This window comes from Pimephales promelas, chromosome 7, assembly GCF_988280905.1.
Source record: "Pimephales promelas chromosome 7, fPimPro1.hap1.1, whole genome shotgun sequence".
In the NCBI taxonomy this organism is placed as follows: Eukaryota; Metazoa; Chordata; class Actinopteri; order Cypriniformes; family Leuciscidae; genus Pimephales; species Pimephales promelas.
Window position 1 is genome coordinate 24587668 of NC_142775.1, and position 27194 is coordinate 24614861.

The 27194-nt window shown below is 36.3% G+C and overlaps 2 protein-coding genes across 2 annotated transcripts; one reads left to right on the plus strand and one right to left on the minus strand.

Moving 5' to 3' along the window:
- Nucleotides 1–2133: 2133 nt before the first annotated feature.
- On the plus strand, nucleotides 2134–5629 carry rpe (ribulose-5-phosphate-3-epimerase). Its single transcript, XM_039649269.2, has 6 exons — nucleotides 2134–2285; nucleotides 3350–3429; nucleotides 3631–3770; nucleotides 4300–4434; nucleotides 4531–4617; nucleotides 4707–5629. The coding sequence occupies exons 1-6, from the start codon at nucleotides 2164–2166 to the stop codon at nucleotides 4827–4829; spliced, it is 687 nt and encodes a 228-aa protein (XP_039505203.1). The 5' UTR covers nucleotides 2134–2163; the 3' UTR covers nucleotides 4830–5629.
- Nucleotides 5630–7541: 1912 nt separating this feature from the next.
- On the minus strand, nucleotides 7542–22801 carry mlphb (melanophilin b). Its single transcript, XM_039648655.2, has 14 exons — nucleotides 22662–22801; nucleotides 16895–17116; nucleotides 15595–15734; nucleotides 14007–14048; nucleotides 13370–13434; nucleotides 12642–12734; nucleotides 11917–12079; nucleotides 11035–11246; nucleotides 10659–10769; nucleotides 9805–10023; nucleotides 9534–9680; nucleotides 9344–9415; nucleotides 9094–9133; nucleotides 7542–8571 (listed from the first exon to the last, which is right to left on the minus strand). The coding sequence occupies exons 1-14, from the start codon at nucleotides 22799–22801 to the stop codon at nucleotides 8525–8527; spliced, it is 1713 nt and encodes a 570-aa protein (XP_039504589.2). The 3' UTR covers nucleotides 7542–8524.
- Nucleotides 22802–27194: the final 4393 nt, after the last annotated feature.

Sequence of the window (27194 nt, forward strand, 5' to 3'; positions counted from 1 at the left end):
TATTTACTTCAGAAAATAATCGTAAGAAACAACGTAAGCAACATGTTATGTTACACTTTATCTGCCAAAAAGCAGAAATATATGTGTGCTTGACGCCTGTCTTATCTAATAAAAGTTCTGGTTTGTGGTGTTAATACCACATGAATGTGAGACTGGGAAAATTGAATTATACAGGCTTCAGCAGCAGACAAATGAACAAGATTAAGATTAAGGAATAATTTAACTTTGTAAATCCATCCGCCATGCTCATTTTCACCATCTGTTTGTGCTGTTGGCTCAGACATCGGACCCCTGCAGAACTAGTGTTGTGCTTTAATATGAGGAATCAGAGGAATGCGGCTGAGACACTGCTTCTCACGTCAGAACCATTAGGAAAGAGGTAAGAGAGGCCAAGACTATTCCCAGAAGCAAGGTACACCATATTCCCATGCAGACACACAACAGAAACCCTTATTTCAGGCTCTCGCCAAAACTGTATTTCCAAGGTTAAACATAGGCCTACAGATTTTCATCTGTCTATGGAAAAGGTGCCCAAACTTTTTACAACACACATTTCAGTACAATCAACTTGAAAAGTGCATGTAACCATTATATTGCAACGAATTCTCACCCCAAGGCGTCACCTTTGACCATATTTGACGTTTTAGGCGCCCTTTAGCGACAGTTACATGATGCGATCCTACGGCGCCATCTAACTGACGCTAAAGGAAAGCGTCAGTTAGAGGACGCGGTTAGGTTTACGTCTGGGGTGGGGGTAGGGTTACACGCGATCCTAGGGCGTCATCTAACTGATGCTAAAGGGCGCCTAAAGCGTCAGATATTGAAGCATGGTTAAAATGCTTCCCAAGGCGTCAGTTAGGTGACGCCTTGGGGGTGAGAATGGGCTGTATATGACCCATTTAAATACAAATATAAAAGAGGAAGAAAAGTTCAACCAAAAAGTTAAATTAGGAATGAAGATATGCTTCAATGGAATATATATTTTTTTCCATTCTCATATGATTTGGCATGGCAGTGCAAATTGAAGGTCATCATAGCTTTGATAAGGTAGATGCTTCCTTTTATTGTCATATTTTCACACAATTACTGCAAAGCCAGTTTTCCACCACATGGAACTTGTATAAAATTGTGGTTACATGAGATGCTAACTGTTTCATACAAATACTAACTACTTTTCTGGCATAAAACACTTCTAAACTAAATATTGGAAATGCAGTGTAGGCTATCTCTTAATATTTCCTGGAGGCCCACTTTTGTGCTGTGTGGTCCTGATTATTTTTTGCAGATGCTTTTGTTCTCAAATATAGATAATTTTATAAGAGCTTTATATTTTAAATATATTGTCTGTTTCAGCTCATAAATGTAAAGGTGAAATGCTTTGTGAGCTCCATTGGTTTAATTACTAATGTCATCGTCTCTCTCTTTTTTAAACAGCGTCCTCACCTAAGGACATACAACTGTTCAGGAAGACAAACAATTCTGTAGACAATTGAAGCTGTTAACTCCTGTGGGAGAAGGACGGTGGAGGAGGAGATGGGAAAAGGACATATCCGTCACAAGCCGAGTTATCAGCTGGACTCAAAGGATCGGAAAGGAGAGGCTTTCAGGATGTTCTTTAGTAAACAATCAAGCTCATCAGAGCTACTGTACACTACACCACATCAGTGAAAGCTGTAATTAATATAAGCATAAATCAGACCTTAACATGAAAGGAGGAACATTACAGCCTACTGGTTCTTGATCAAAGGTGATACAAAAACCTGAACTTGACATCCATACTTTGCAGATGAAAATGGTTCTGTAAAGCATTGGACCGGGAGTCATGCAGAAAATTATGTGAAACCTGTGTTTATGTTGACAACAATTCAGCAATAAATGCACAAATACATGAATGAAAATACATTTTTTTCGTGTCCTTTGATTGTGTTCTTGATACTATTTTAATTAAAGATATTGCAGTGGATTCCCACCACATTCGATCATTAAAAAAACAAACAAACAAACAAAAAGATTATCATCAACGTCAATGATATGATGTCTAGGGGTTTCTCTTTTTCAAATCGCGCCACCTCCTGGCAGTAATGGAAAAACGCTTGACTTTTGTTATGAAATACGTCTGTGAATAGCGGAAGTGTGCAGCAGTGGCAGCAGAGCAGAAGCAGCATGGCGTACTCGGCGAAAATCGGACCGTCTATTTTGAGCAGTGATCTGTCTCAGCTCGGGAGGGAATGTGAACGAATGATGGAATGCGGTGCTGATTATCTGCACCTTGACGTTATGGATGGGTGAGGAGGAGTAAAGTTTGCAAATCTTTATGTAACTTTCTCATCTCACAAAGTATTGACATGCAGTCAGTTACAGCGATCAAATGGCCCAGAGAACTGACCATAAAAAAAAAATAATAATAATAATAATAATTACCAGAATATTTAGTTGTCCCACATTTACCCACACTCAAAACTGTGATATAAGTTACAAGAAATCGTTCACAGCTTCTGAAGTACAGCATTGCAGAGTGACAAGTAAATGATCTTATTCCAATCCCTGAATTCTTAAAAGTGATTGTTGATTAGATCCGCCAAGATTAAACTCGATATGATTTTTAAATGTTCTGCAAATAAGCCTCTCTAAACCTGCATTTATTTTTATTAAAATATAGTCGAAAGTAAAAATGTGAAATATTATTTATTTATTATCCTATATTTTAAGATGTCATTTATTTATATTTCTTTAAAGCTGAATTTTCAGCATTATGCCATTCTTGTGTCACATGATCCTTGAGAAATTAAAAAAAGCATTTGTTATTATTGTTAGTGTTAAAAACAGTTGCTTAATATTGTTGTGGAAACTAATTGTTTAGTATTATTTGATGAATGGACGATTCAAAAGAAATTTTTTTTAAGTATATTTTGTGACATTATAAATGTCTTTATGCTGTCTTTTTTGATACATTTAATTAACCCTTGCTGAATAAAAGTATTAATTATTTTTTTAAAAAATATATATTTCTTGCCCCAAATTTTTTTTATACAATTCATTCATTCATTCATTCATTCATTCATTCATTCATTCATTCATTCATTCATTCATTCATTCATTCATTCATTCATTCATTTATTTGGTCCCAAACTAGTTTAATAGGTTATTTTGCTATATTTGCAACTGTTATCTGTTCTGCCATGGTGTCCATTTATTTTGAGTTTCAGGCTCTATTTTGTACCCTATTCATGGAGAGTGCCACATATACATATATACACATACAAAATTAAAAGTTTATGAATCATGTGTCGGAAGATAAGACATCTAATTCTGCCTCCCTGGACTCTATCCTTCATCTTTGCATCTAAAGGCATTTTGTTCCAAACCTCACATTTGGGCATCCTATGGTGGAATGTTTACGACGCTGTATCGGACCTGATCCATTTTTTGGTGGGTTCCATTCTTTGTAAAATTGTATCTGTTTCTAATGCATTTGAGCTGCATACATTCTGGCGCTCCTATTTGGGACTGTTTTGTTAATAATCTGCTAAAGTGGGTTCACTCTCTTTATTTTTTTTTTTAAATAAACTTTGCTTGTAGGATAGACCCTTGCAGTGTTTGGAGGCGTTGCTTACTCTTGCTTTTTTACAGACATGCATATGATGGTGTCCAGGCCAGAGCAATGGGTGAAACCCATGGCAGCAGCTGGAGCCAATCAGTACACTTTCCATCTAGAAGCCACTGCCAACCCTGGCAACCTCATCAAGGAAATCAGAGAGAGCGGGATGAAGGTCTGTGCTAAAGTATTGCAAAACCAGTATTGTTTTATATATATGTGTATATATAAACACTTTTTGTGTTCAAATTTTACAATTTGTTTATAATGGGCGAGTGCATCATGAATCCATTTTCCAAACCGTGTTTTTGTCTTATCCTGAATCACTACGTTACACCTATAAGGGTTTCTATTCTTTCTATTTTGGACTAGTACGAGACAGCCCAGTACCTCTGTGACTCATCATAGACATAAACATATAAACAGATATAAACAGAGAGAAGTTACTCCACCGACAATGTTCTTCCGCAAGACGCATGCATTTTTGTTTATTAACCACTTGAGCGCCTAAAGTTACATACTGCAGATTTAAATTGCACAAAAAAAAACTTTTGAGATTTTGATTTTGACTTGTATGGACGTATATGTGTATATATATATATATATATATATATATATATATATAAACTTTTCCTAGATCAATTGCTACTCATAGTAAAAGATATAAGATATATATGATATTTTTTAAATGCATTTTTTTGCAGGTTGGTCTTGCCATCAAACCTGGAACAACTGTTGAGGAATTGGCACCGTGGGCTAGACAGATCGATATGGCTCTTGTCATGACCGTAGAGCCTGGCTTTGGTGGTCAGAAGTTTATGGAAGATATGATGCCAAAGGTATGGGTATGCAAATGTGTTTTTGCCACTAGTATTCTCATTTACAATCCTCAGACAACAATATCAAACATTGAAGATGCTTGTGTATCTCTACAGGTGAGTTGGCTCAGGAGTCAATTCCCTTCTCTGGACATTGAAGTGGATGGAGGAGTCGGTCCAGACAGCATCCACAGATGTGCAGAGGTACACAAATCACTTACCTTTCTTATTTATTTGTATGAATGCAAAAGCAAGAAAATACTCATCTTTGCTTGTTACTTCAACAACCCTAGGCTGGAGCAAACATGATTGTGTCGGGCAGTGCCGTAGTTAGCAGTGATGACCCTCGTTCTGTGATCGCCCTCCTCAAAAATGTTGTTGTTGAGGCGATCCAGAAACGTTCTTTGGACCGCTGAGCATCTTGACTTTTTACCTCAAGTCTGTTTTCATCCACCACTGAAAGTCATTCCTGCAGATCCTGAGTCATTTTTAATGTATAAATTTGTTATTGAATGCTCAATGGTGCTTTGTGAACGGACATGACCAAAGGTTGGATGTGCCGAGGGTACGTTTGGTTTGCACATCTACAGACCATGAGAACTTTGCAAAGACTCTTATTTGGATTCAGCAGTTTTCAGATGCATATGGAATTTAAGCACTTTGACCAGACAGAATATATTTGTTCTCTCACCAGTGACATTAATTTGACTATTCCCCTCTTTCACTATTCCCCTCAATTTGACTATTCCCCTCTATAATTAACCCCATTTGGTTTGATTTTTTTTCTTTGAGACAACAAACATTGATAAAGCTGTTCATAACTATATCAGCAGTTATTTGTTCAGGTTTGTTGGTCATCGAATAAAGAATGACATTGTAATGCAGCTGCATAAGCTCTACATACTGTTATACATTTTCTGCAGATTATGAGTTAAAATGGATTTTAAACCTTCCATCAACCAATATTTCTAATACCCTGATTTGATAAAAAGTGTAAATCAGAATACTTTAAATTACTATTTGTCAGTCTGATTTGTCTGTCGATGTCATATGAAAATGCATTTATCTGTACTGAGGGTAGCAGTAACACAGCAATGTTTCAACACAACACAACGTCTGTTAACAGTTTATCATGTACAGTACAATGACATGTTTAATATAGTTTTGAAATCAAATGCATTGAACACATAATAAAATAAGTGCGTACATAACATAAGCAGATGCTTTAATGTAATTTGTAATAATCTGTTTGAATCTGTAATAAGTTTGAGTTGTCAGTCAACAGCCAGGACATCAGGATAGCAAAACATGTGCTTTCCAAAATATGATCCTTCGCGTCTTTGTGCCATCCTTCGACCAAATCTCCCAACAGGTCGTATTCCTCTGCCTTTATACCAAACGGCATCAATGTTTGAATCTACAGGGAATAATAGTATTAAGAATAGGAACATTTGATATTATATATTATAACAAACATGAATCAGTAAAATCATACCCCTCATATCCATTGAGCGTAATGGAAGCTCATTATGAGGTTTTGGCTGGGTAAAACATGCTAACAGCATAAGGATACAGAGCAGAGCACACAGCTTTTCAAGCATGGCTTAGTGTCTATCACCAGAACGTAGAGAAAAGTGTCACCTGCAAACCAACAACAGAAAAATAGCGATCAAAAGTGTATTCAGTGTTTTTCCCCCCCATTAAAAACACTAAACTAAAAAAAAAATACATAAATGCTTACCACATTGTTTTTTATGTTTTTGCAGATTACATTTTTGAATCATGTCTATAAAAATGTCTTTGTGAGAAAATATATGACAAGATACAGCCTTTACTAATATACTGTTAGTAGAATAGCACCAAATATTTACAGAATTTAACAGTAATGTTTTCTATTTTAAACTGCTACATTTTACAAGATTCTTAATTGAAAAAGTCATTTAACTAAAATAATTCTTCTATAACATCATATTTTGTCAATTACAATGCATTGACTCTTACAGGATGTTGTAAGCTGTTCACCTCTGTGTTGATGAAAGATGAAAAATCCTTTAATGCAGAAGAATGAATGTTTCTTGTCTTCGAGGTAGGAGTTGTTCGGAGGATTTGTGATCTTATAGTCTTGCCATAGCTGCTGAGTTTGTAAAAACTTCTAAAGCAGCATTCTTGAGTCGTTCTCAGAGGTTGAGGATATTTTCTTCTGGATAGCCTGATCCATCTATTTATACCACCTCTGGGGGAGGGTGAAGGCTACACAGCTTATACACACAAATCATCCTTACCCTAAATATGCAAAAGATAGTGGTAATGTGGATATAAAGACTGAGGAATAATGCAGCATATGTTGGAATTGTTGTAAACATGATTACTGATTAATGAATCAAGCTCAATTAATCAATGAGCTTGATTCATTAATACACAGGACAAAGTGACAGAAAAGAAAATGGTTTTAGATATATTTTTTTAATGAGCAGAAAAAAAGAAACATTTGTTATATTAAAAATATATCAAATATAATATTTTGAGAATGTACCAAAGGAAACTACATACAAATCTGAATTAAGATATTAAATAATGACTATATTATAAATACTGAGTCATCATCAATACGACAGCAGTTATTAAGTGTAAAGAAACAAAATCTATTATGTTTTCTATTCTAATAAACTGCAAACAAGGTGAGCCTCATTTATCGGAATAATCATCTGACACTCATCTAATAAAGATTGAAGCAGGTATCAATTATTTATTATTTAGCTAAGAGTTCAGAAACAAGCCCTTGCAGCTGACTTTATTAACCTATGAAATACACTCACCTAAATGATTGTTAGGAACACCATACTGTGCTTGACCCCCTTTCGCCTTCAGAACTGCCTTAATTTTACATGGCATTGATTCATGGCATTGAGTTGATGAAAGCATTCTTTAGAAATGTTGGCCCATATTGATAGGATAGCATCTTGCAGTTGATGGAGATTTGTGGGATGCACATCCAGGGCACAAAGCTCCGTTCCACCACATCCCAAAGATGCTCAATTGGGTTGAGATCTGGTGACTGTGGGGGCCATTTTAGTACAGTGAACTCAATGTCATGTTCAAAAAACCAATTTGAAATTATTCAAGCTTTGTGACATGGTGCATTATCCTGCTGGAAGTAGCCACCAGGGGATGGGTACATGGTGGTCATAAAGGGATGGACATGGTCAGAAACAATGCTCAAGTAGGTTGTGGCGTTCAAACGATGCCCAATTGGCACTAAGGGCCCTAAAGTATGCCAAAAAAACATACCCCACACCATTACACCACCACCACCACCAGCTTGCACAGTAGTAGTAAGGCACAATGAATCCATGTTCTCATTCTGTTTACGCCAAATTCTGACTCTACCATCTGAATGTCTCAACAGTAATTGAGACTCATCAGACCAGGCAACATTTTTTCCAGTCCTCAACTGTCCAATTTTGGTGAGCTCTTGCAAATTGTAGCCTCTTTTTTCTATTTGTAGTGGAGATGAGTGATACTCAGTGGGGTCTTCTGCTGTTGTAGCCCATCTGCCTCAAGGTTGTGTGTGTTGTGGCTTCACAAATACTTTGCTGCATACCTCGGTTGTAACGAGTGGTTATTTTAGTCAAAGTTGGTCTTATAGCATCTTGAATCAGTCGGCCCATCTCCTCTGACCTCTAGCATCAACAAGGCATTTTCGCCCACAGGACTGCCGCATATTGGATGTCTTTCCCTTTTCACACCATTCGTTGTAAACCCTAGAAATGGTTGTGCTTGAAAATCCCAGTAACTGAGCAGATTGTGAAATACTCAGACCAGCCTGCCTGGCACCAACAACCATGCCACGCTCAAAATTGCTTAAATCATCATTCTTTCCCATTCTGACATTCAGTTTGGAGTTCAGGAGATTGTCTTGACCAGGATCACACCCCTAAATGCATTGAAGCAACTGCCATGTGATTGGTTGATTAGATAATTGCATTAATGAGAAATTGAACATGTGTTCCTAATAATCCTTTGGGTGAGCTTTTGTTAATGTGCGTTTATGTTCTGTGATTTTGTATTCTATCATGGCCCTCGAAAAATCTGTAGATAACGCTAACTTGCGTCACATAGTGAACATCTTCCGTAAAGATCTTGCTCCATTGCTGCCTCCTTCAGAAAAAAGAAAAAGAACATTATTAGTACACAATACATGTTTCCTTATGATGTCTCTTACCTGAGTGGATTTTGATTACAAACTGACCAGTAAAGAGATTTTGGTGGCTTTCTAAAAAAGGATTAAATTTGAATTAAATTTAATTACAGCTCCTATTATAACCAAACAGAAGATTTTTCATAGGCCCTTTCATGACCACAGGAGATGGGTAGTCGATTTGTTCCAGCAGACCTGATTGCTATCAGTTTATGTGTTAAAATCACTGTGTGATTCAGAATATATTATGAGGAATCAAGACATAAAACTAATAAATACTGGGATTTGTATTAGGAACTGTGGTAGCCATCTTTATTTGTTTTCATTTTAAACAATATGTCTATTGTTTAATAATCTAAAACTGGACAAAAATCAGTTTGTGAAACTATCCCTTCAAGTGTATCCCTTCAACTGATGATTGAGTTAAATGCATATAAATGACAGATTACATGTTATTGAAAATGCAGTATAAAATTCCTTACTACTTGGAAATTCATGCAACATCCTTGATGGCTGAGGAGCCTGAATGAAAAAGGAAAAAACAGAAAACTACATTAAGCCTCTTTCTGAACTTTCTGATACTGTATATATATATATATATATATATATATATATATATATATATATATATATATTTCCTGTTCTGTGAGAGTTTCATGCTTCTGTACTGCCAAAGTCATGCAAATCTAAACAGGAATGTGTGACTCTGTGAGCAGCTGGATCTCCACATACCCGTCTACGGGACGTCTCCACAGTCATCCCGGCAGCACTCAAAGCAGCGATTCTTTTCTGAATATCTGTAACCTTTAAATAAGAAATTTGTGATTTTTAACAGACAACTGTGACAAGATATGGGAAATGTTTGAATTGGAGTGCATTTTGGAGTACATTTTGATGTTAAGATGTTTAAGTAGATGTTTACCCCGCTTTGAGTGCTCTGGACACTGGCGGCTGCCATTGCAACTTTACCCTCCAGATGCAACAGTTCACTGCTGGTCGTGTTACTAAACTCAAAGGAACTCACTCGCCTTTGCTTTTTAAAGGATTTCTGTAAATTCGGCCTTGCTTTCTGGAGTATAGAATTAGAAACATATCAAAATTATTAAGACCAGAAGAGTGGGTTCAAGTCACCGCTGAACTAAAACACACCATATTTAACAGGCTATTAGTGCTACTGGTTCTCATTGTCTTACCCACTCAATGGACTCAAGAGGCCACTCATGCCTGACATTTCTCGTAGCTGAAGTATGGTGAAGGGCCCCTTTCTTTGGAGAGTCCTCTGAAGATTTCGTTGCATCCTCCTCATCAGACGATAGACCTTTGTCACTTATATTTTCAGTAAGTTCATCAAGCTTTTTTCTGAGCTCAAGCTCCTCTAAGTCAGCTGGAGACAGATCCTCTTTCTGCTCAACCTAAAGAGAGAGCGGAAGAACTACCTGAAGATTTAAAATCAGGAGGGTCCTTTTGATACAAGTGTTTCAGAGATGCTAAGTTATATTTCATGGACTTAATCAGAAATGTTGATGACACATTTATCCCTTTGTGGGTGAAACCAATAAAGGATGCTCTTAATATTTTTTTTTAAATTGCTATGTATAAATGTACACTAGCAGTTTTGGGTAATTTTTGAAGAAATTAATGCTTTTATTCAGCAAGGATGATCATATGTGACAGTGAAGACTTTTACTTTCTTACAAATAAATTATTGAATGAATTGAAATTCTTTTTATCGAAGAATCCTGAAAAAATCTATCACGGTTTCTACAAAAATATTTAAGCTGTACAACTGGTTTCAACATTGATAATAATAATAATACATGTTTCTAGAGCACCAAAGCAGCATATTAAAATGGTTTCTGAAGGATCACGTAACAGTGAAGACTGGAGTAATGGACGCTGAAAATGTACTTTTACAAAAAAAACATAAGACAGTTGTTTGTAATATTACAATATTACTGTTTTCACTGTATTTTTGATCAAACAAATGCAGTCTTGGCAAGACACTCCGTTAACCTAAAATAATAACTAGTTGGTTGTGCAAATTTACCTTTAAACTCACCAGCTCCGCTGATTGCCCAATTACTGGTAAGGTAATTTTCTGCTCCAAACGGCTCAGAAGAGTCTCGATTGCTGACATACGCTCGTTGAGCTCAAAAATCTAGTGTCATAGAGATACAAAATGTACTGTATGTGTTGCATTTAAAAGAAAGCTGTGAAGCCACATAGTGTAATGAATGTTAAGTCTTTATAGCTTTGCATTTGAACAAAGATGTAAAAGTGTCACACACAATGTCAACAAATGTCATCAGTTTAACAGGTGATTCGTAATTGCGATTTGCAAAATAGTTTCCTCAGAACGTATTTCGTGTGATACACAGTTGGATTATTACCAAAATGTTTGTTATGATTTTTTTTTTTAATACCTGTGGAGGAACTTCATCTGGTGAGGGCTCTCTAAGTAGGGCAGGACTGTATATGACATGCATTTCAGATTCATCATCATCCTCCGAGTCTTCCAGGCTATAAGGAAGCTCACGGTGGAGGAGATAGTTAGCACTGCCAGCTGAAGAGAGGCTCATCTTGGAGAAGGAACGAGATTTTGTCATCCTGTGTTCTAGGTATGGTGTGCAGTCATCTACAGAGAGCAAACAAAACACTTCTCACTTTTTTTTTTCCCCCAATGTAAATAGTGAAATTAAATAAAGAGGAATTTATGAGTCTATCCAACAGGCCAGGCAAGAATTTTGTCCTGTTTGTTCAATTCCTGAATTTGTTTTTAAAATTTTGTATTGCGTTTACAGTGTCCTACATGTAGGTTTATATAACAGGCCATTCTCACTCCCAAGGCGTCACCTAACTGAGGCCTTGGGAAGCATTTGGACATGCTTCAATATCTGACGCTTTAGGCGCCCTTTAGCGTCAGTTAGATGACGCCCTAGGATCGCGTGTACCCTACCCCCACCCCACACCTAAACCTAACCGCGTCCTCTAACTGACGCTTTCCTTTAGCGTCAGTTAGATGACGCCGTAGGATCGCGTCATGTAAGTGACGCTAAAGGGCGCCTAAAACGTCAAATATTGAAGCATGGTCAAAGGTGACGCCTTGGGGTGAGAATGCGTTGTATATAACTAGCACAAAGTAGCCCTAAACCTCACTAACAGGAAGAAGAAAGAGAAAAAAAAAACATTGGATGGAAGGGAAAACCCATTCATCTCCTCAAAGTCTTCTTGTAGATCCTGTAAAAGTAAAAAATGTAAATCCTCAGAAATCTGTAAGGGAAATTGAAACGGACCGCACATCTTACCAAAATGAGAGGGTTTGTCCAGACTTTTCTGGCTGATTTGCAATATGTCCTTCATCTCATCACCTCTGCCATGAGTTCCATTCTCCAGGATCTGCTTAAAGGTTGTGGACCAGTTGTCTTCTGAGTCCTTACTCTGGGTTACTTTCTCTTGGCTACCTGAATACTTTAGAAATAATTTTAAAAAAATACGATAATAAATGATTAAATAATAATAAAAAAAAATATTTAAGAAATTATTAAAAAGGATATGGTCACACATAGCACTGACCTGACCTGAAATCATGTGTATAAAATGTTTACATATTTTACCAAATTAAATAAAATGTAATATTTTAACTAAATATACTGTCTAGTATACTAATTCAGTAAGAGTCTGTACTGAAATAAAAAGGAAACAAACCCCTTTAAACTTGGCTTGACTAATTTTGTGATGATATGCTTCAATGAGGAAACAATCAAGATTTAAACACACAGTCTTATCACTGTTAACAGTCAGAAAATGCTCAGCAGGTGCACTACAGCATTTGTTTAGCACAATAAATTACACATTTTTCACACCACTGTTTATTCTTTATTCGCCGATCTAAAATTCAAAGCAGCTAGCACTGCAATTTAAGGTACTTTTTGTCTCAACAAGTGAATACACTGAATACACTTCAGTATATATTTCAGTGTTTGCTGTATTATGTTCACAATATTTGCTTATAAGAACAGAACATACGAACCATAAGTATGGGAGGCTGGGAATAAGTGGAGTTATCATAGCCGATATTGAATTCAAGAGGATCAACAGGAAGCAGCCGTCTGCCTTTTCTCATCTTAAGGGAGAAAGAAAATAGTTTGTTTTTGGTTTTAACTCAACCATAAAAACAGTAATAGTTCATTCATCCATCCATCCATCCATCCATCCATCCATCCATCCATCTATCCTTCTATCTTAAACACAGGCCGATCTACAGAATCTCAATAAGCAATGCCTGTACTAGATTAGTACAGAAGGGTTATACAAAAGGTTTCACTGTCTGGCAGAGTAGGTGAATGAGCACATGCAGGTTCAGATCTGGCTTGCGTCATGCCCACATTCTGTTCTCTCTTTACTTTCCTGTCCCAAAGGCCCATAAAACTAAACAAAGAGATTAAGATTTAGACAAAGATTGAGCATGACCTTCAAACTGCTTTTTTTCTGTCTGTTGAATTACAAAACCACCTCCAGGTGACAACATGAGGGGTCAAAATCATATAATGAGAACAAGGGAAAATTTAGGCCATATTCAAATTCTAAACTAAATTAACCTGTTAAAACTAAAATAAGATTTGAGCAGCAGAGGGCGATCTTGGACTACTTTTTAACTTAAAGAACTGCCAAGACGCTTTAATGCGCACTGGTCATGCCTCTGGCTTTCCGTGTGCTCTAATAACACCAGTTTCTGATGTTTAAGGTATGGTACAGTACCAGGCTGAAGTGGCGTCTCTCAGCCCTCTCAGATTGCTCATCTTCCTGGTTAAACAGAGAGCCAGCTGTGTGGATGACAAGAGTAATAAATATGAAACCTTATATACATCGGCAAGAAACACTGTAGTGATTGACAAGTTGTTCAAAACTATTGTTTACTTACAGCTATTATTATTATTTTTTTTTTTTACAAATAATACATCTATTTTACATTTTATTGTATATATATTTTTTTCTGTTAAAGAAAATGCGACACATACATTTTTTTTTTCTCTGATATATACAAATGTATATAATTTGTGTGTGGCATGGCACCAGAGAAAATATTCACAATATTTACAAATCTGAACAACTGGCTTGTCCTGGACAGCATAAAATATGCGAATTGTTAATCCCTGTAAAAGAGCCAGTGCTTCTGTGTTCAGTTCTTTTCATGGCTATTTACGGTGTTTTTCTTCCAAACTTTTTTCCTCCATGTTTCCTGACTTATTAAATCAAAGATAATGTGAGAGCAGATGGCTGCTGCATTGTTTGCACAGATGAAAGACATTCACTGATTACTTTAGATTCTTGCATGACATCAGCGTTCAACTTCCTATGTTTATATCACAAAGAGAGAGGATTTTTTTTAACTCACTGTGAACTTCAGGCATGCTGTGCGTGTCATCGTCTCGAGGCTCTATGTGATGGGGTGTGGGGTTAGAGAGACAAGAGAAAGAAAATGAGCTGTTACAGAACAAAACAGGGTACAGAAAGCAAAACAGGAATTAAACAGTGGCTTCAACTTATGCTAGTTCACACTGCCACAGTCACACTACACTAGTTACCAAACACCAAATATCAATGACTATTGGGATTTTGCCAGATCAGTATGACAACCATGTTGTTGTTTTTGGGGTAGTGAGAACACAACATTTAGCCTACATTTCATTTCAAACAGCAAGTATACTGTAGTGTTGGGCATTTATTCACCAGTGTGACCCACCCTTAAATATTATGTACATTATGTAATTGGACCATCTTTTTGTAACATTTGCATGGAACATTGTTAAACTCATCTCACACAAACAGCAATGTTCTCTCATTGAGCTCTGTATTCAGGACAGATAGACCTTGAAAATTGGATAAAAGAGAGACACTCGAGTCCAGGCACTGAGAAAAAGACATGTGACTGTGTAAAGTAAATCACATGGATGATTCGGTCCAGCCAATTCTCTCTCTCTCTCTCTCTTTCACTCTGGATCCCTCACTAAATCCCTCAAAGTTATGAGGGCCTCTCTCCTCTAAGCTCTGCCTTCAGTGTTCCTGCTGTAAGTCATCTGTCAGACATTGCTTCAAAAATTGTTTTCCATTAACAGATGACACAGCAAGAATCAAATCTCATTTTGTAATAACTAAATTACGTTCTAAACCTATAGTTTAGTAACACTTTATTTTGATAGTCCACTTTAGACATTCAACTAACTATCATTAGAGTATCAGTAGATTGTCTGCTTAATATCTGCTAACACTTTATTTTGTTGGTCCCCCAACAGATATTCTACTGACTATAAGAAACTTAGCAACTTCAAGTTCTCCTAACCTGTACCCTAACACTTAACCCTAACCTAACAGTCTACTGACAGTCTACTACAGCCTATACTCTAATGACAGTTAGTTGACATGTAGGTGAAAAGTTACTTATAGTTAGTAAAATGTCTAAAGTTCCTATCAAAATAGAGTGTATCGAAATATATTACGATGCTTTCGGGAAATGCACCCCTGAGTGGTTGGAACAGGCTCCTACAAGTTGCAATTTACAATGAGAGGATAAAGTTGTGGGTCAGTCCATTTCCAGTCCATTTTTTATTTAATGTGACTTTTGGGGGGGGGGGGGGGGGGTGATTACCTCTACTATGTATTGGTATTGGAAAACCACCTTTGTTTTCTTTTTACTTGGTTTAACCACATTGGACCATCTTTGTGTCATGGACCAAAACAAATTTTGTATTTTACCAATGTTTATGGAACCTTCTATATCTCAGCTCAGGATAGTCCAAGCTCTATGGAACAAAAATGGATCCCTAGCATATATAAGCAAACACAGATTAGCAAATTATTGTTCATTAAATTGAAGATTTAAGTCCATATGTGATAATCAAGATTGCTCGATGAGCATGATTCCACGTTTAGGGTCAGTATATAATGGGGTTTCGAGTCTCATGGAATGACCTAAAACAGGCTACCTCTGAGGTCAGTTTGAGAGCAGGCACGGTCGCTGTTCAGCCTCTTGAAAAGTGAATTCATGACCTTTGCACTGCCAAAACGCTTGAAGCGAGAGCGTACATTCTCATGGAACCATTCCAGAGTTCCAATCTTAAGGATTCTGTGGGAACAAAGATAAAAAAAAAACAAGAAAAAAAAAAAATCAGTCAATCCAACCCGATCTCATGAGAAAACAACTATTTTAAGAGGTGGTTATTTGTAGGATGTAATTTGTATTGAAACATACATTTTTTTAGAAAACAAACAAAAGCATAAAGGTCAACCACTAAACCTAATCATCGGGATAGAAGAGGATTGTATGAAAGAACAAATGAGATTCCAACAATACGATTTTCAACAATTCCACGGTGCTTTTTACGGCATTTCACTTTTGGACAGCGTAAAAATCAGCGCCCTGGCCGTTCAAATGTCGCTTTTTACACCGTTTTTTTAACAAAACGTGGTAGGAAATTGGCACATTGTGAGCCTTTTAGCGTTCCATAAAATCGCACTGCGTTAAACGCGTCTTTACAATAACTTAACATGGAAATCACTAGTTTCAGATGCTTTATTTGCATTCGGTGTGAACGCATCAGTTACTTAATAAAATATTGGTCACAAATGATTGGTCACTTTCTAAGTAGTAAAAGTATAGCACAACTACTAATAATTATATATGAAAAATATTTTATTTTACCGATGCAGATGTTAGAAACGATGCATCGCGATACAAATGCCAACTTTTATCCGATGCACACTTATTTAAATCGATGCATCGCATTGTTAGCTTTTATGCCGATGCACCGATCTTGAATCTTACCATCCCCATAACCCACCAACACTGGCCAACAATATTCACAACTCCACATTTGTTTATCATTCTAGTGAATAGGAGTTCACTAGAGTAGTATACACAGCATAAGTGAAAAATGCAGAAACTTTTTTTTTTATTTTTTTTATAAAGTTTATTTACAAGAAGTGATATTTTTTTTAAATGGTTGTGGTTTAGTTAAGTGCAAGCTGAACTGGTGAAGATGAGTCATGATTTAAGCATTCAAACAATATGTAAAACAGTATAATGTGGGCCTTATTCATGAAGCAGAATCGTTTAAAAACCCATTCTTACAGTACATAAACCGTCCCACTATTGAATGTGAAAATTTACATTGTTTTTTTTTTTCGTATGTATTCATAATGATTGTGTTTTATATTATATGTGTTGCTCCGTTGATATAAGGATACAAATCAGAAACCACAGGTATGTGTCTGTCAGGTGCTCACCTGGACATATGGCATGGATCACACACCCAACCGTGGTCCTTCTTGTTAAAACGGCTGCAAGACTTGCAGACAAATAGTTTGCAGTCCAGACACTGGCGTTTGCTGTTGACAAGGAATTTGAAGGGCTGCAGACAGCGGATGCAGAGGGAATCACTGAGTTTAGGCTGATATTCCAGCAGCTCTCTCTTTGTATCCTCTTTCAATATTTTGGTCTTCAGTTCCCTGCATACAAAGAGATACACTGGCTTACATGCTGATTCTTTTCATTGTGGTTAGTAAAACAGAGTTGTGGTCTTGTCCAAAGCATAACGTAGCCTAACTGAAATTGACAAAGTAAATTTACATGTTTTAAATATGAAATGCGCCAGTGATATGTTATGTCCTAAATTATTATAACATTATTACATGATTCGATGACGTCACAATATGGCGACCTTCATAGAAGGGGATTCCCGCGGTTATGGAGATATAAATGTCTTATTCTAAGGTAATAAAAACATTACGGTTTATTAAGTAAGTTCTTTATACACCACTGAAAACATAGATATTGCATTTCTGTTACTCAACTTTTTTACACATTGCACCTTTAACGTTCACAATAACCAAGAAAAAAAACATTTTTGATACATTAAAATACTGAACGTTTTCAATTCTTGATACATTAAAAAAACTGGACGTTTTCAATGTTTAAAAAACATTCCGAAATAATGTTTTCCTAACATAATGGGAATATTAGCAAAACGTTCTGACAACTTATTTTTGTTAGTTGGAAAGAAGACGTACATTTGTCAGACAGGTTGCTCACTTCACACTTTAATAATGTCAATGGACTTTATCACTTTATAACAAAATCAAGTGTAAAAAAATTTACAAACTATATACAGGATACAAATGTTGTTTTATTTGACCAATTTTGATGTTTTATTACATTTTGTTCTTAAAATCCTCTCTGAATTGGCCTTCAATATAATATTTTTTTTTTCATTCTTTTTTGTCAAGGTATCCCAATCTTACTAAATATTTAGCACAAAACGTTTTGAAAGTTTTAATCAGAGACCAAGACTATAGATTATAAATCCGATTTCAATATCTTTTTTCCCCTTTTAAACAACCCATTTTCAAAATATGATTAATTCTGATCTAATTTCTTTTGAGACCCAGATTGCTTTAGATTATCAGCACAAGTATATATATATATATATACACTCACCAGCCACTTTATTAGGTACACCTGTCCAACTGCTCGTTAACACTTAATTTCTAAGCAGCCAATCACATGGCGGCAACTCAGTGCATTTAGGCATGTAGACATGGTCAAGACAATCTCCTGCAGTTCAAACCGAGCATCACTATGGGGAAGAAAGGTGATTTGAGTGACTTTGAACGTGGCATGATTGTTGGTGCCAGAAGGGCTGGTCTGAGTATTTCAGAAACTGCTAATCTACTGGGATTTTCACGCACAACCATCTCTAGGGTTTACAGAGAATGGTCCGAAAAAGAAAAAACATCCAGTGAGCGGCAGTTCTGTGGGCGGAAATGCCTTGTTGATGCCAGAGGTCAGAGGCGAATGGCCAGACTGGTTCGAGCTGACCGAAGGGCAACAGTGACTCAAATAACCACCCGTTACAACCAAGGTGGGCAGAAGAGCATCTCTGAACGCACAGTACGTCGAACTTTGAGGCAGATGGGCTACAGCAGCAGAAGACCACACCGGGTGCCACTCCTTTCAGCTAAGAACAGGAAACTGAGGCTACAATTTGCACAAGCTCATCGAAATTGGACAATAGAAGATTGGAAAAACGTTGCCTGGTCTGATGAGTCTCGATTTCTGCTGCGACATTCGGATGGTAGGGTCAGAATTTGGCGTCTACAACATGAAAACATGGATCCATCCTGCCTTGTATCAACGGTTCAGGCTGGTGGTGGTGGTGTCATGGTGTGGGGAATATTTTCTTGGCACTCTTTGGGCCCCTTGGTACCAATTGAGCATCGTTGCAACGCCACAGCCTACCTGAGTATTGTTGCTGACCATGTCCATCCCTTTATGACCACAATGTACCCAACTTCTGATGGCTACTTTCAGCAGGATAATGCGCCATGTCATAAAGCTGGAATCATCTCAGACTGGTTTCTTGAACATGACAATGAGTTCGCTGTACTCAAATGGCCTCCACAGTCACCAGATCTCAATCCAATAGAGCATCTTTGGGATGTGGTGGAACGGGAGATTCGCATCATGGATGTGCAGCCGACAAATCTGCGGCAACTGTGTGATGCCATCATGTCAATATGGACCAAACTCCCTGAGGAATGCTTCCAGCACCTTGTTGAATCTATGCCACGAAGAATTGAGGCAGTTCTGAAGGCAAAAGGGGGTCCAACCCGTTACTAGCATGGGGTACCTAATAAAGTGGCCGGTGAGTGTATATATATATATATATATACTGTGTATATATATATATATATATATATATATATATATATATATAGAGAGAGAGAGAGAGAGAGAGAGAGAGAGAGAGAGAGAGAGAGAGAGAGAGAGAGAGAGAGAGAGAGAGAGAGAGAGAGAGAGAGAGAGAGAAATGGCTCCACATTCTATCCAGTGGTCTCTAGTCTTTTAAAAACCTCCATTCTTAATGTGCCAGTTTCTCAAGCTTTATAGCCAAAGTGATGGCCTTCTAGCACAATGACCTCTCTGTATCACAGCTGTGTAGCATTAAAAATTGGATATTTAAGTAATTTCTGCTAAAGCTGCTCTTCTTAAGAAGAAAGCAGCTAGCTTTCCTCCACATGTTGAATGCTTATGTGCCTGTGGCTCTTTCAACTTTTATTTGGCAAAAGTTAAAAGCACTTCAGCACAAGTCCACATGTAAGTTAAATATATTACATTACAGCATAATCAATTCATATTCAAATTCACTTGAATCTAGTAAAGATTAGAGAAGAAAAATTGTAAATTTTTTCTTCTCTCAATTGAAAAATTGTAATAAAAAATAATAATAATAATTCCCCATGCATATTTCACCCCATTATTTTATACTGTGTTCTTGATTTTGAATGTGTGAATTTGATCTAATTACCCCATAGTGCTTGAACATGAAACAGAAATTGCCTTAAACAATTAATTTGCTTACAGTAGCTCTTTTTTTCTTAAACATTCAATGAAATTGAAGCTTGCACTGCATAAGTGAATGTAACATTGCATTACCACATCTCATTTCCAAGGTTTTATCACCACATTACAACAAAGTCTCCACAGGACTATTTTGAGCTATAGCCTTTGCCTTCCAACTGTTAGAGAATAGAGAGAAAAATGTCAGTCATGTGATGTTATTCAATATTCTGAGACAAATCCTATTACCTTTTTTTTTTTAAATGGCTGGAATTTTGGACATACATGGGCTCAGCCTGTTGATGAAGTGTCTGAGGAGTCTAAAGCTTAAAAATTCTGCTGTTTTTTAGCAAACAATATAAAGTAAAATCATCACAACAAATTAAAGACAGCACAGGAATGAATATCATGCCTGTCACAGAAATGGCTTTTTTTTTCTTCAACATTGCCTAAATGTAATACTTGACAGACATGCAGGTGGTGTGAACAAGTAGTACCACATGTCTGTAAGTGTGACAGTGGATCACATCCGTGACCTTATTACTGTATAAAAGGATTAAAAAAATCGGATGGTTATGGTCCAGACAGAAGGCTCACAAGATAGGATGTACGTTATATAACCATGACTGCATTCACAAGACCTTTTCTTGGCTAGCTGAGTCATTAAGCCACTCCTTAAAGAGATTTTAAAAAAAAGGCCAATTAACTGAACTTTAGTGAATGTTTGACACTTTTCCCACTATGAGAGGCTAAAGCCTAGCAGTTGATCTTCCAGAATAGATGAAGTGGACTCATATCCTTCTTCGTTGTCGACATTACACAAACATAATCATACTTGAGCATTGCACCAATAGACATCAATGTATCAAAAAAAGTATGAATGGTAAAGTAACGTACTGTACAGTACTTAGATATTCTCTTCATAATAAGTTATCCACAGTAAATTATTTCAGATTTATTTTAAATGGGTTCACATAAGGCTAAGTGCTGTGGAACTGTTCCTGATATAAATATTTTCAAGCAGAAATAAATTAATGACAGACATTCCACAGATTCAGTTAAATTATAAATCCCTGATGAACAGACTGCAGAAGACCTTTAGTAAGCAAAAACCAGCAAACCACTTAAGGTTTACCAGATCCACAATTCACACTTACATACAATTAGAGGGAGTAAAGTTCAATGTGTATTTGGCGTGCTGTCCTGGGGGAGGGCTCCGAGCTTGGAATTTGCCTGAACTCAGATTACTCTCCCCGTATATGTAAATGGTTAGGACTAGAAGTGTGGAGAAGGAGTGATGGAGGGATGCTGCAAAACTGTCAAATAGATTGAGGTGAGAATGCTGAATCTATATACACCTCTTATCATTGATTGCTGAGTGCTCTCCACCCGTGTTAATAATCTGAACATGCTCCTCCCGAACTTTGTTAAATGCACAATATGTATTTTTTTTTCGCCACAAGAGGGCGTAGTTTCCAACAATAACAAAAGCTTAAGTTGATGACTCAGTGATGAGCTGAATGATGGGACTTGCTGTCAAGCTGATGGATCTAATAATGTTTATGGATGAGTGCAAACATTCATGTTTTTTCACATTACAGTGGTATGAAGCAGGTCTCGATTGCTAAAGAGACAGATATCACACGCGAGTCCCACGAATATAAAGGAATAAGGACAATTAATTATACCGAACTACCCGCAAGTGCTGGATTACTCACACAGGTCAGTTTATTAGACAAATGAAACTTGTCAGGTAACGCAGCGCTGCTTAACTTGGTCTAATGTTACACAATCACACTAAACGGCATTTAAATGTGTGTTGAAAGTTATAATGTTATACTAGGTGTTAGTTAGTTTGCTATGCGAAACTAGCAGTAAGCTAGATCAACATTAGAATAACATGCTCATATTCTAACATTTCATCATGTTGAGTTAACGTTATACAACATTGTTTTTTTTCATGTACATTTTCTCACCTGTCTGATAAAGCTGTCAAGTCGTGACTCGTGAAGCTCTGTCAAGTCCAAATTAGTCGCGGACATGAAACTCAGCATCTCAAAAACGCAAAAAAAAAACGCCATGCTGATATTGATCCTCATTTTAGTTCTCCTTGTTTGTCCCAAAGTCTGCTTGCCATGGTCTATGTTTGAAAGAAACAAGAACTGCGTGCCGTTAAACGTTATGCATGCAGTTGTCCACGTCTGTCGTCATGGTTATGTCATGGCTATGGCAGTATGAAAGGAAACCGAGGATAGCGTGGATATTGCGTCATTGAAAGACGAATTTGTTTTGGGGGATGGCCACTTATTTAAAACTTATTTCTCTGAAATAAAAAAAATCTTTGGAGACTTTTGGGATATTGTAAGTACGCAACTGCAGGAAATATATCACACTGTGCGAGTGATTTTTGGATATTTTATTACAAAATTCTTACATAATGCACCTTTAATAAAACATCATTATGAGTAAGCCATTCAGATGGGTCCAATGATTGAAAAATCAGAGAAAACCATCAATGAATATCTGAAGACGAGATCAATGATTATGTTTCTTAATGCCCAAGATAGAGTAGAGCATGCATAGTAAAAGTTGATTGACAGTTGGTTGTACTGGCTGTCAAGTATTATCATATAAATGTGATTATGGGTGTCTCACCCTAGTCTGTCCTCTTCTTTCTGTCGCAGGTGAAAGTCTCTCTGGATAACCTGCCAAACATGCTTGGCTTCATCATCTGTTAGCCTGGACAGATCCAAATTCTTCCCATTGCTGCTGGTGGGCATCATATTGAATCTCATCTGGTAGAATGAGGAAGTCAGTGAACCACAGTGCCACTTTGTTACCAAACATGTAGAGATTTCAGAGACAGAACAAATATCTGGCCTCATTAGTTGCAAGATAGCACCCAGCTAGTTTAAACAAGTAATTTACTGAAATTGCCATTATACAACAATTTTTGGGATTGAGCTTATTTTTTAACTAAATGGTTATGTTGCATTTTTCATTCTGTTATTGGACTGTCATCCATTCATCCTTGGGCTTAATCTACTTAAAACAGTTTTTAAACTTAAAAAGTAAAATGTTTACTTTACCTTTTGTATTATTATTATTATTATTATTGTATTATTTATTTTTTATTTCTTTGGCTGTTTAACCTTTAATACTAATGTGCAGATTGTGGGTCAAACATGAGTGACAGACACTGTCTATTTGCAGATAAAGGGATGTTTTTAGTTCTCCTAAAAAACAACAACATCAATTTGTTTAATGGTATAAACAAATCAGCCTATTAGAATCAGTAATTTAATGTAGCCATGTGATTAGTGAGCAGCTGAAAATTATGTTTTTGACATCATGTTAACATCTTCCCTTTACAACGATGAGTTGAAAATACTCAGTTAAACAATGTTTATTCAAAGAAGCATTAATTCTTTCTCAACTGCAAAATGGGCAACTAATCAGCAGTGCTCTATAAGTTATACTGTTTTCAAGTTCTCTGCCTTTCCTGAGTAGTTCATGACATTAAAGCAACAAGGAGTTCTCACCTGACTTGCCATTCTGCTAAATTAAATGGTTGGGGTTGTTGACATTTTGTGTAAAAAGCACAGTTTTATACACATATTGTGGAAAAATATATTATTATCATCTAGTCTATTGCATTACATAATTTTTAGGTAAATGATTAACATGTTTTAAAAAATGTACAGGTGATGTAGAATAATTTTGTAACATTTTACAAACCAAAATTATATTATTTTATTTATTGGAATGGGTTCACATTGTATCTGCCATTCCACTAAACATCTGCGCTTAGGCTCTTTTATCCTACTGCTTGCCCTTAAGGTCTTTATACAACGGAAAACTGGTTTATTGTTAAGCAATATAAGAAATAATGCTGCAGCCCTCTAGGCATGGTATTTCCTTCATATAACAGAAGAAGACTACCTGAAACATAGCTAAGGCAAGCTTTGCTTCAAGACACTTAAGGATTTAGAGGAATGTTGCAAAATCATCAACACTATGCCATTTACAAAATAACTGTAATCATTTTACACTTATAAAGTATACACAGGACCTTTATACAGATTGTGTCTTTATATGGCCTGACAACAACTATATATATAAATAAATTACCTGAACTTGATTCAGCAGCATGTAGTAGTCCAGTTGGATTGGAGATGACCAGTTTCAGGCAGAAAATCAAACTGCTGTGTTTATCACATGTCCAATTAGCTGGGGTTGGGAAGGGCCAGTTAAATATTTAAACCCCACCTCAGACCTCAGAGTTTTCTTTGAAACGACATCTGATTTAATCTTTTAAAATTAGCGTCAGCTAATGCCTCAGACGTTGTTAAAGCTAAAATCAGCATAATGGTCACAGGTTTCAAACTTGTGTTTCAAAGTTTGTTTTTAGCATACTTGTCATACAAGTATTCATGGTTACATCACAAACTGAAAGCTTTCCCTTCTGATTTGCAGGTATACAGAGTGTGTGTGTGTGGGGGGGGGGGGGTCGTGTTCATGTAGCTAAAACCTATTTTAAGATGTAAACAGCAAACAGGTAAACAAAGGCCTGGTTGTACGATATCTTTGATGGAGAAAAAAAGCAAGAACTTGTTTATCATAACCAGTTGTCATTTATATAGCATACTTGCTGTTATTGATGTATTGTATTTGTATACATTGTGTTGTTATTGCTATTTGAGTCTGATAATTTTTTTATTGAAATGATTTATAAATTTGTAAGGGCGTGGCCAAGAACAGGCAGGACAGGTCATGAACAGATAAGAAGATTTATTTCTTCTAAATAATAATTACTTTCAGGGGCAGATCCAATGAAAGTAATTTTCAAAATAAAGCTTATACAAATCAAAGACTTAAGATGGAAGTTAACTGAAACAAACAAAAATTAAACCGCCCAAATAAACAAATAAACAAATAAACAAAGCTCCCCTGGTAAACAAAATAACAAACAAAAACCACTAAGGTCAGCAGACCATGATGTTACTAATAATAAAAAGGAATCCCCCTCCTCATCGGATCAAGATGGTACAGTCCAATTTCCTCTGGAACAGCTCAAAGGTGGAGGCTGAAGCCCCGCCACTTCCTTTGTTGGCCCTCATATGGAATGCGGCCGTTCATTCCATGGACCAATGGAATCCAGGAGGACTCAGGTAAAGTCAAACAGTAAAGAGAGAATCTAGCCTAAGTAGTGTGCACCGTTCCATACATTCAAACTTTAATAAACTGTTTAACTCGTAACCTTGTCCTGTGTTTATTTATAATGCTAAGGGAAATAAAGTAACAAACCATAGCTACTAAATTAAACTTAAAAATAAACAATTTAAATCATGATAGAATTAATGTGAGCAACGCACCCGTCACAAAATTATTTTGTATATTAAAATTATAGCAGATTCATTGTTAAGATGTGAACGCATGAACATGAAGATTTGTATAATTATTCATCTAATAGACACCTCAGTAGTGGTTAAAATGATATGGTTCATCCATTTTTAATTTACACTGTTTCCATTCAAAGCAAGGTTGAAAAGTTATTGCTTTTGCCTGACCAGAAAAAGTTCCCATGGCATGACATAATTTCAACGAAAAAAAACAAAACAAAACAAAAAAAATCTTTCTAGCCTGGTGACTCTGATTAAGTTTGCCCAAGTTAGATTCTTTTGCAATGCATGTAAAATGGTTTAACCGTTTGCATTTTCTTTATACAGGGGCTTCTATTCATGACTGGGAAAATGACAAATCCCAAGCCACAACTACAATTAGAAAGATCTAACTGCGGTTTTCTAAAATACTACACATTCTAAGGCTTGATTTGCGAGAATAAATCTTGAATATACTGAGCGATATAAAAGTGGATACTTTTTATATTTCCAAGATTGAGTTGAACTGATGTTCTTTAAGATTTATGCAATCTATAGGCCCTAGATTGACATGGTAAAATGCAGAAGTGTTAAATCATAGTAATTATTTTTATCAGATAAATGGATATAAACACATAGATGCCAAGGTACATGTTGTTTTAAGCTAAGAATTTAAATAAAATATATAATTTTATATAATGAAAATTTTAACATTCTGTTTGCAGAATGTGGCTCTGGAAGAGGTTGTTAGCAAGAACAGCCCCCTCTGCTGTGCATAAAAGAAATAACATCTGTTATGGTTTCTGAAATGTGTTGCAGTGGTCCTTATTCAGGGTTGTTGGCATTTTTCATTCTACATAAATGGCAGGGATGCTTTGTGGGATAGACAAGTTTATTCAATGGGTTTTTATTGTTTTAAGGTTCCATCTAATCTTCATAACCCATTATTTCCTCTGGATTTTTTTTTATTATTATTATTTTATTTTGTGTGTGTTGTATAACCCATTCAAATGACTATGTCTATCCATCACATTTTTGGTAATATTTTAATCAACTATGACATTGAATATGGCATGTAGACTACTCTGGCTAAGTTACAAAGCCTCTTCCTTCGATTTTGTATTTTTATACATTACATCACATCCGTACTATCCGAATGTACTGTCTTTAAGACACAATCTTGCATCACATGAAATGAATTCTGTGTTAGGATGTTAAAGCAGGAAATGTATTTGGTTTACTTGGCACAGACAAGAAAGTGACGCCTATTAGTTAGACAAAACACAGGGAATTAGCAAAATTCCTTACTGAACCAAATTAGCTCATGTAACTTTATTTGAGAGGATGTTTGCTGATGGAGTTTTCCGGATTAGTAAACATACAGAACCATTTAACTTATAAACATCCATCTTGTCCTCAATATAAAGAACACACACACAAAAAAAAATAATAGTAGCACTAGCATGTACCGTCTCAGTAAAGGTGTTCATTTCGAGTTGGACAATCTAATGCCTACAGAGTCAGAGTGGAACAGGTATGGTTTAGTTTAATTACAGTTATTATACCGTATTTGTCATCTGCTTGTATGTATCCATTATTCATTAATAGCCTACAAGTCTGCGGTTTTGGACCAGGTCTGAATGATGATCAAACATACTGAGGAGTTTAATAAAGTTTATTGTACATCACACAAAGCATCAGTTTTACTTCAGAAAATCACCGTAAGAGCGGAGTAAACACAGTAAGTTATTAAAAGTGCGCAAGTTGAAGGAGCATTCCTGTGGGCAGACGTTAGTCAAAAAAACTG